Raw genomic sequence first — 9,989 nt, forward strand, 5'->3', positions numbered from 1 at the left:
TGGGAAAGTGTCGTTTCATCAAACCTTGGGTGGGACAATGTCGTTCTCCAAAAAAAAAAAGTTATGAAATGCAAGATTTACGTAACAAACATACGAAGTACATAGACCGTCGACATGTAAAAATTTACATGACAGCTTTCAAATTGTACCCCAAAACATGGAAGCTAAATGTATTCTTCAAACAATAATGCTAGGACACCGATATTTTTACACCGAAATGTTATACCGGCCTACGTGTCACGTGATTCACACCAATAAATCAGAACTGTTTCACGTTATTAAATTTTTTTTCTAGTGAACAGTCGTTCATCAACTATGGACGACTGTTCACTTACTATAGACTTTACTACGGACAAGCGTCCCCATTTAAAGGACGTCCGTCTGTAATGTAAATATAAAAAATAAAAAAAAATTGGACACCCGTCCCTAACTTGTGGACGGGCGTCCCTAACGTGTGGACTGGCATCCACATATAATGGACGCCAATCCATACTTTAAAAAAAAATAATAATAAAATAAAGGGACAGCCGTTCACCATTTCTGGACGGCCGTCCCTTAATCAAAATTGGAAGTTATCTTCTCCTTGAGTCCACTAATCACGTCTTCACCTCATCAATCTCTTTCTCCAACTCAGTAATCTTGGCCTCCATTTCCTTGGATTTGCTCTCAGATTCCTTCAAACTTCCCTCCACTGACTTCTTCTCAACTATCCACTTAGCCAATTCAGACTCTAAAACATTAACTTTCTTCTTAAACCCATTAATTTCCCTCTCTTTGTCATCAATTTTTTCCCTCATTTCCTCTTCAACTCTCACGCTTTTACTCTTCTCTTCCAATTCCCTCACTTCCAAAGTCCCAACTTTTCTTTCCGACACCCTCACTTTCTTCTCACTATCAACTTTCTCACTCTTCAACCCATCAATTTTTTTCTCTAATCCCTCCAATTTCACTCCCTTCTCTCCCAGACTTTTCTTCAACTCTACCACCTCAGCACTCGCCTCATCCCCTAGATGCTGTCAAAAATCTGTAATTTTTCTTTTATCAATTTCTTTCTCAAAAATGCTGTCAGAAACGACCTTGCTTCCCTAGATGCTATCAAAAATCTTTAGTAATCCTGACTCTCTTTGTTGTATCAAACTGATGGCACATGAGGGACGACCGTCCATTCCTTGTGGACTGGCGTCCAAATTCTTTTTTATTTTTTAAAAGCATTGTTAATGGACGGACGTCCATTACCATATGAACGCCCGTCCATTTTTTTAATTTTATTTATATTCTTTAATTTCATTTTACTGATGGACGGGTGTCCTTTAAATGGGGATGCCCGTTCGTAATAAATGGACCCCCGTCCATATAAGTGAACGACCGTCCATATAATATGGACGGCCGTTCACTGGAAAAACATTTAATAACGTAAAACGTGTCTGATTTACTGGTGTGAATCACGGGACATGTAGGCCGGTACAAGATTTCGGTGTAAAAATATCGATATCTATAGCATTATTGATTCTTCAAAAGATGATAAATATGTACATCATACTTCGAAAATTGATTTAGTCACAAACTTCCTCTCTGGTTAAAAAGGCTATTTATATGTACGCATGTCAAAAACTTTCTTCATATTTCATAAGATACATTCCAATTCCATCACAAAAACAATAGGCACAACAATAAACCTACAAAATCCCAGCCTTATATATAATCAATAAGCATAATTTTGCTCGCCCATTAATGACATAAATCATTTGGAAGCAAATTTAACTAAAAAGAGCAGAACACAACCATAAAGCAAATCACTTGCACATGCAAAACAACACAACTGGACTACAACAACTAACACAAAAGTAAGCAAATGAAACACTAAAAAACGCGTGTACTAATGGCTCATAATTGACTCCAAAATGCAGAACACTAAAGCCCTAAATTACAACAAATGAAAAGCAAAACAATTAAACATAAAAAAAATGGATAAGACAAAATCAGTATAATTAACAAATACATATATATATTATATAGTCACAATTATCCGCGTAATTAGTGAAACTGGAGGGAATATTAACACAAATGCAAGAGAAACGGAGAGCGAGTAATTTGATAAAGTAGAGATCTTAGACCTTAAGCACACGAATATCAATCGAGAATGCGAGAAGCTCAGACGATGTCATCGGTGGTCATGGAGGCCAGCTGGTCGTCTTCGAAGGACTCTTCTACTATCGCCATCGCCATTTTGATCGTCGATGAATTTCAAGCAAAGCAAAGAATTTAACACAGAGAAAGGATAAAGAGTTCTAATTGTTTCCGAAGAAAAGAGGTGTGCTTTGGTGCTTATAAGGACTTGAAGATGGGCCTGGACTGGATATTTTTTACCCGAACATGGAAGCTTCATATGGACTTGAAGATTTTTTTAATGATTTTTTTTTTTTTTTGATATTTTTCTGAATGTTTTTCTATATGTTCTCAATATATCATGGGTATGTTAGTGTTTTGAATCGAAAATGATTTTTTTTCTTATCTGTATTTAATCACATATTGTTCATACTTCCTAGTGTACAATTTATTGGAAGAAACATATCAATCTTTATAATTAATAATGATTGTTGATACTGTAGATGTCAAAATCTATAGTTACGGGATGAACGACGAATCCTATGAGGTTGAGGCCACTGGCAATCCACTGCACCTGCACACACACAAAGAAACCAATGTGAAACAAATGGAAAACACTGGGGTGGTGTTTGCTGTAAGCACTCTAACGCTCAAGTCAGTAAGGATAATGAAGACTTTTTAGTAAGGGTTAAGGGAAAGAAAAGTTTACCAGTAGCTGAGTAGGGAATTAAGACCACGGATACAAAGTATAGCTCTCAAGAGTGAGAACTATGGGGTTAGAAGGTGTAATGTTGAATACCTAAATAGTGGGGTGACCCTTGTTTATATAGTAGTTGTAGGATATTCATATCCCAGTAGGATTCTGAATCCACATAGGAGGAGGTCTAGTGAATAAGGAAAACCATGATTCACTTGCCTCATTAGCAGCAAGAGTCCTAATTCACCTAAGATACGGAATCTTGGATGGATCAAGATAGAACCGAATAGGAAGAATCCTACTTACCTTGTTTAAGAGGCCTAGCCTTTGGTGGGCTGTTAACGAAGCCCATTATGGAAAGATGCTAGATTTGGGCCCAAGTCATGGAATCTGGCACTGGCCCACCGAGGGTTCGATTGTGTCCTTAGGCTTGTCCAGTAGAAAATGCACGTCTAGGCCTAATGGGGGCTTAGGTGATTTTTGAACCCACACAGTGTGCCCTCCACTCTCTAAGCTAAAAAGGATTTAGCTTGGAGAGTAGCTGGTCCAATAGGAGATAAACGGGTTGAGCGGCAATCCGCCAGGGCGAGCAAGTGCTCTTTTGATCAAATGGAGGTGTTGCATCTAGAGATATGTGAAGTGTTTCCACTGGTTATACTCTCGTGCTCTTGTGCAATTGACTCTATTTGGTCGATTAAGTCGAATGTTAGGATTCGAGGCACAAATCTTGGGGCCGAGTCATTGGATGCAAGGTGTGATCACTATGGCACTTAGTCGTCTAGTATGACCGAGCACTTATGTAGTCCGAATCATGCAATACTTGTTACCTTTCATATTGAGACAAGGTCGGTTCATCTATCGAGCTGAGTCTTGCTTGAGTGATTTGTTGGCTTCTTAGTAATGGGATGTGTGTACTATAGGGTTTCATCGAATTTGAGCAGGAGAAGGTAGATCGTAGATCTCGGAGTGATTATGTCACGCGACACGTGTATGATAGAGATCAGCTTCTTATTTTTTGAACGGGAATGCAAAAGCTTGCACCCAATCGCTAGGCACCATGTGGTCCTCTAACAGGATAGACGTGCGAACGAAGGATAAATCCTTCAGACGACTCTTCGTTTTTCATTTCGTCTTTGGCATTTGAATTTTTTTAGCTTACTCGAAAACTTTTCACTACAGCGGCGATTCGGGTGAATTTTTCTTCTATTCACAATAAAATCTCTGTTCTTCTTCAAATCTAAGTTTGTTTTCCTTGTTTTTCTGTTCTTCTCATTCTTGGAGCAAAATTTCATTGTGTTTAGGATAGTTTTTTTTGGGAGAAATTTTGAAAGGGTTTGGAGTTTTTCTGTTTTTATCTAGTTTGTATGTTCTTCTTATCAAGAAACATAGTCTAATTAGTCGTAGGAGTGTGTCAAGTAAACAGTGTGTGTTTTGGCAAGCTTTTAGTCATTGTTTCGCAAATTTGTGGTTTTTGACGAAATCAATGATTTTTAGTGTTTTCTACGATTTGTGGTTTTTTTTTTTTTTTTTTGGCTTTCATTGGGTGCAAGAAGACAAAGTCGGCCTACTTAGGGTATCCATTCGACTTGTCTTGGTATCATTGTTCGAGCCGAGAGAAGCGATAGCTTGGGTGAAGGAGTTTATTGAAGTTAGGTTACCCTTAGTCATCCTGTCGGTCTGTAAGACCGAGTCGAACATAAAGACTTGTTTGAATCATCATCTGATGTCGCATTCCGGGTCGAGTGTAGAACATCACATAGAGACGGACGCTGGGGGTGAATATGAGCGTGCTCCAAGTAGGGTAGTAATGTCAGAGGAGGGCGATGTCCTAGTAGGAATTCCCAAAGGGGTGAACGTAGCCATCCTTGAGCCGGGTGATGCTATCGAGTTGAGTAGCAGTAGTTCGGAGAGGCAAGGGATGAGTAGGGAAGAGATGGAGGATGAGTCAGGAAGCTCTAAGAGTGATGCTTCGACCAGTGGCGACTCGATAGAGGAGCCTGGCCAACTAGGTAGTGGGATTTTAGGTGTCGACTTTTCGCCTTTGCTTAAGAAGAATGATCAATGTAGATCCGGATGCAATATTATATCCCCAGTTCAGTAGAGATCAAGATCCCGAAGAGTTATGAATGGGTCGACCGGGAGGCTAAGAGGTGGGTGAGTGCGTACAAGATGTGGTTTCATGATGGTTTGCGCCTCCCCATGCCTTAGCTCATTTGGAAAGTGTTGAATCATTTTATGATTGCGCTAACATAGATCATGCCGAATAGGTAGAGGCTATTGTTGTGCTTAGAAGTGTTGTGCGCCCAAAATTAGATCTTGTTTGGTTTGCATGAATTTTTGTACTCCTACTACCTGAAGGAGAATGACTGAGAGAAGGGTAGATACTTCATTACCCTTAGGCACGACCGACTCCATTTGGTGATAAATCTGAGGTCGAGCGACAAGAACTGGAAGGAGTGGTTCTTTTTTATGAAGGGCAAGGCCGTGTTCAGCGATAGAGGCCAGGGCGAGATACCTTACACATGGAGGGTCATGGGAGAGCTTGAGCCTTTTCAATATTTTATGATTACTAAGTCTTATTATCCATTTCTTTTGCAGATCTCGACTTCAACCGGGCCAGACAGAGCAAAGACGGTCTTGACATGACGATGAGAGAAGTCCTGTAATAACTGCTTCATACTAGGATACGTATATAAATATATCAAGTAAATATATATTTATATTAGCAAAAGTAAATGGGCCCACAATTTTCTTTTAATACATTTAATCATTCTTTATACAAAGTAAGGCATCATAAGTAAAAGTTATCAAAAACAGTGGACAGTGTAGCTATTACTCCTTGATTGCCGATGCCCATCCGACCGCGTCCTCACCTAGATCCTGCAAACACAAAGAAAAACAACGGGGTGAGCACAAAATAATGCTCAGTAAGTAAATTCTCTACTCGTCTATCCCCGTAACTCTTTCTCTTAATTCTTTCCTTACATTCTTCTTATCTCATTTATTTTCTCTTTCTGTTTCTCTTTCACATAGTTCTTTTCTATTAACTTTCTGTTGTATGTCACGGCCTCATCTTACCGGAGGCACGGCTGAGTGGAGATCACAAAGCACCCACCCACTCTTCGTGACTTCTACTCTTTCTCTTCCTCTATTCTTTCTTATATTTTCTCATTCTTTCTCAGTGGAATGTCACGGCCTCATCTTACCGGAGGCACGGCCGGGTGGAGTTCACAAAGCACCAACCCACTCTTCGTGACTTCCGGTTGGAGTTCACAAAGTACCAACCCATTCTTAGATTTTCTCATTCTCTTTACTTTTAGAGTAGCCCATTCAAAAAGTTCTCTACTCCTTCTCAAACTACTTCTCAATACACAATTCATGCATAAGGATGGTTCATGCTTAAAGTTTCTTACTTAATGCACTTTTGAAATGCACAAATGCCATATTGCATCAAAACTGCCATTCTGCACAGGTCACACTCAAGAAGGCATAACTTGAGTTATACATCTCGGATTGCTACGGTTTTGGTCTCGTTTTAAATCTTAGATACAGGGCTACAACTTTTATGTTTTGGTCTTAGCCCAGTTCAAACCGTAAGTTGCCCAAAAATTACCTAGAAAGTCACGGCAGTGACAGGGCAGTTTTCACTTAGACATTTCATCAAACATTAATTGTGCATAAACAAACTCTAATTCAATTATCATTCTATTTAGTTCTCAAACCATCCAAAATGAGAGAAAAAATCTCTTATAGCATCACATACCTACATGGCAAACACACTCCACAAAAAATTTCTCGAATTCTTCCAATTTCAACCCATCATCAAATCATCACATATACTTCTCATATTCAAATATCCAACAATAAGCATAATACATCATACATCTCATCTCAATTTCTCAATAATCACAACATATGCATATTTAAAATAAATCTCTACTCACTTGAATTCTTAAATTTTAGCTTGAGTTGGATTTTGAGTGGAATTTACTTACCTTGTGCTTGAGTAGTCTCTCCTAAACTCTCTACTCTTGTTGGATTCCAATCTTCTCTTAACCCTAAGCATAAACTTTATAAGAACTCAATCTTTACACAAATAAATCATAGATAAAGAGTATGAATCCTTACCTTTTGATGCCTTGAATCAAAACCCTATGAAAATCTACTCAAAAGCCCTCAAATTCCTTGGAAAAGTGAATGAAAATTTGAGAGAAAAAGGAGGAGGAGTGTGGGGGTGGTATGAACGAAATAAGGGTTTCAAACCCTTAACATTTTAGTTTATAAACTCACTTTCCCATTTTGCCCTTACTCTTTCCTAGAAATTCCATCTTTGTCCCTTAGAAAGCAATTCCATCTTTGTCCCTTAGTCAATTACCAAAATGCCTTCACTTTTATTGAATTCTCTATGATTTTCTATCTCTTTTCACTCCCCACAAAATCAACTAGTTTTGAGTGAAAAGACTATTTTACCCTTAATGCAAATTTAAGGCATTTTCTTCATATTCTCTTAAAATAATTCTAACAAAATTTAACTAAGGGCTATACAACATAATTTAAATCATGTACCTCAATGTTGGGTGTTACAAGTCCTCACCTTTTCAGAGGAAGAGAGAGATTGGAGGGTGATCTTGAAAGAGTCCAACCTAAGGACGAGTCATTTATGGGCTGGAATGGAAATTGTTGAAAGAGGTATCTATTTCCCCTTATCGAAGCAACTGTGACATGTGCTACTAATTTGATACATCAATTGGCTTTTATATGTTCATCCATTAATACCTGAGGAGTTTGCTATTATAGAGAGGCTGTTGACGAATATGAAGGTAGATATCCCGAACGTGAGTGATGTGGCCGCACGATGTAGAGCCAAGAGGAAGAGGCAACCGGCCTTGAGTGAGGTTTAAGTTCAACATACCAAGTCAACTTTTACAGTCGATCAGTGATCAGCTGGGGCCGGGTCATCCAAGGAAGTTCCCTTTGTTGAGGATGAGAATGTGACTATTACCCTTGCCAATACGGCCTCGATTTACTTTGGCACCGAAATAGGCAACCTTTATGAGTCATTTTTCTTGCAGGCTAATAAGGCTCAGTTGAACTAGATGGAGGCGACTGCTCCGGTCGAGTGGGCGGTGACACAGCAACTTTAGGTTCCTTCCAATTTCTAACTTTTTTGCCAAGTTATGGAACTAACTCGCACATTTTCTTGTAGGCATTGAACGGGACCCTCTATTTGAAGAAGGTCGTGGTCGCCCAAGACACATAAATCTAGGAGTTAAACAAGTCCAACACCAGTCTGAAAAACCAGAAGGCTCAGGCATTGAAGAGTGCAAATGAGAGTCTTGCTAAGTAGCGACAGGCCAAGTCAGAGTCGACCAAATTGAAGAGGGCATTAGCTGAAGCGAAGAAGGCACTCTCTAATGCAAGGAGAGAACTAGCTGAGAAGGAGAATGAGTCGATCGCACTTTGAGAGAGTTGCAAATCCAACACAGAGGATGCCATGATTAAGGTTCATGGCGAGCTAATGAAAGAATACAAGGCCGAGAAGACTTCGCATTGGGATCCTAACGGCGACATCGAGCTCAAGAAATAGAAGCTGAAGCAACGGATGCCAAGGACCGAATGGAGTGTGGGCGATTTGAGTTTGATCCCAAAGATCAAACAAAATTAGTCGAAGTCCAGAAGGGGACTTTGGCGGGTTTGATCGAGTCTACCAAAGACGCGGCCGCTGTGTTGGGTCGATTGACCAAGAGAAGGAAGTCAGGTTGACAGGAGACTAGTCGACCCATGAGTCGAGTCCTATTAACCCTTAGCTTTTATGTATTTTACAATTCTGCCTTGGACTTTTTTAGGCATGTGGTACCTTGTTTACTTTTTTTTTTGTAAACTCTTGCCGAGTCAGGCTCTTGAACTTTTTAATATATCAATTTCTATTCGTCTCTTTATTGAGTGTTTTGGTTTCTTTCTATTACTGCATGGTTGGAATGTTTCAACTTTTTAGGAGTCTGCACGTTTAGGTCGAGTGTCCAAATCCCTTGACGTATAAGTGCCTAAGGATTGGGTCAGCTTGGCTTACTGTCGTTGTAAGTCAACTATAATTTAGATGTTTCAATTTTTAGTCGGCATAGCTGACTATCAATACGAATCATTTACAAATCCGTAGATGTAATTTAGATGTATATTTAGTTACAAGGCTCAGTTGGCCTGGTCGACTGTATGTTGATTGGAGTTGAACTAGCTTTTGTCGATGCTAAGTATACATAGCCTGATCGACGTGACCGAGCGTTGATGTAGTTTAGGCCTTGCGACCAAGTCGATGTAGTTGAAAAGACTTTGTATATGCTAAGTACCGCGACCCTGTCGATGTCACTGACTGTCAATGTAATTCAGACATTGTGACTGGGTTAATGTATAACCATTGAAGTTGAAAAATTTGTAGATGTTAAGTATCGAGGCCCTGTCAGTGTAACCGATTGTCGATGTGATTCAAGTCTCGTGACCTAGTCAATGGCCATTAATTGTAGTTTAAAAAATTTGTTCGCTCAATAGTACTTCATTAATGTTTGGCCGAAAGGCCGACTGACTAGAAAGAAGGTGGACAGGCTCACTCACCCTTTTTTAAACAAACAAAACTAAAAGGGAACATAAAGCAGATTGCTAAAAGTAGTACCATTTGAGATGAATGTCATTCCAGCTGTTGCTGATTTCTTTACCCTCTAGAGTTTGGAGCCAATAGGCACCTTTGCCCACTGCTTTGATTACCTTGTATAAGCCTTCCCAGTTGGGGCCGAATTTCCCAGTGTTAACCTCCCTAGTATTTTGAAAAAAAATTCGAAGTACCCAATGTTTTTCTTTGAAAGCTTTAACTCGGACATTACGGTCGTAGTGCCGAGTGACTTGTTGCTAATAGACGGCATTCCTAATGTGAGCCTGATTCCTCAATTCATCGATGGTATCCAGGTTGTGACAAAGGTTCTAATCATTGATTTGCTTATCGATCCATTGGAGTCTAGTTGAAGGGATAGATACCTCGGCAAAGATGACTGCTTCTAAGCTGTATGATAATAAAAAGGGTGTCTCTCTAGTGGATGAGTGGGTTGTGGTTTGGTAGGACCATAGTACTCCAGGTAGTTCACCTGCCTAGGCACCCTTAGCTTTTTGGAGGTATTTCTTGAGTGTCTGAATCACCGTT

General features: G+C 39.6%; 1 protein-coding gene across 1 annotated transcript; it reads right to left on the reverse strand.

Annotated features, from left to right (window-relative positions):
- Positions 1–596: 596 nt before the first annotated feature.
- Positions 597–3,155, reverse strand: LOC116110044 (peroxisomal and mitochondrial division factor 2-like). The gene is made up of 3 exons (XM_031396285.1): positions 3,110–3,155; positions 2,630–2,680; positions 597–1,006 (listed from the first exon to the last, which is right to left on the reverse strand). Exons 1-3 carry the CDS (start codon positions 3,153–3,155, stop codon positions 597–599), a joined length of 507 nt encoding a protein of 168 aa, XP_031252145.1.
- Positions 3,156–9,989: the final 6,834 nt, after the last annotated feature.

This window comes from Pistacia vera, unplaced genomic scaffold (assembly GCF_008641045.1).
Source record: "Pistacia vera cultivar Batoury unplaced genomic scaffold, PisVer_v2 Contig593, whole genome shotgun sequence".
Lineage (NCBI taxonomy): Eukaryota > Viridiplantae > Streptophyta > Magnoliopsida > Sapindales > Anacardiaceae > Pistacia > Pistacia vera.

Excerpts from the sequence above, each read along its gene's own strand:
- LOC116110044 (XM_031396285.1), bottom strand. The coding sequence starts at position 3,155 with ATGGGCTTCGTTAACAGCCCACCAAAGGCTAGGCCTCTTAAACAAG. Across the intron at positions 2,681-3,109 it reads GGCTAGGCCTCTTAAACAAG|GTGCAGTGGATTGCCAGTGG; the intron begins GTAAGTAGGATT and ends GTGTGTGTGCAG. Across the intron at positions 1,007-2,629 it reads TAGGATTCGTCGTTCATCCC|GGGATGAGGCGAGTGCTGAG; the intron begins GTAACTATAGAT and ends GACAGCATCTAG.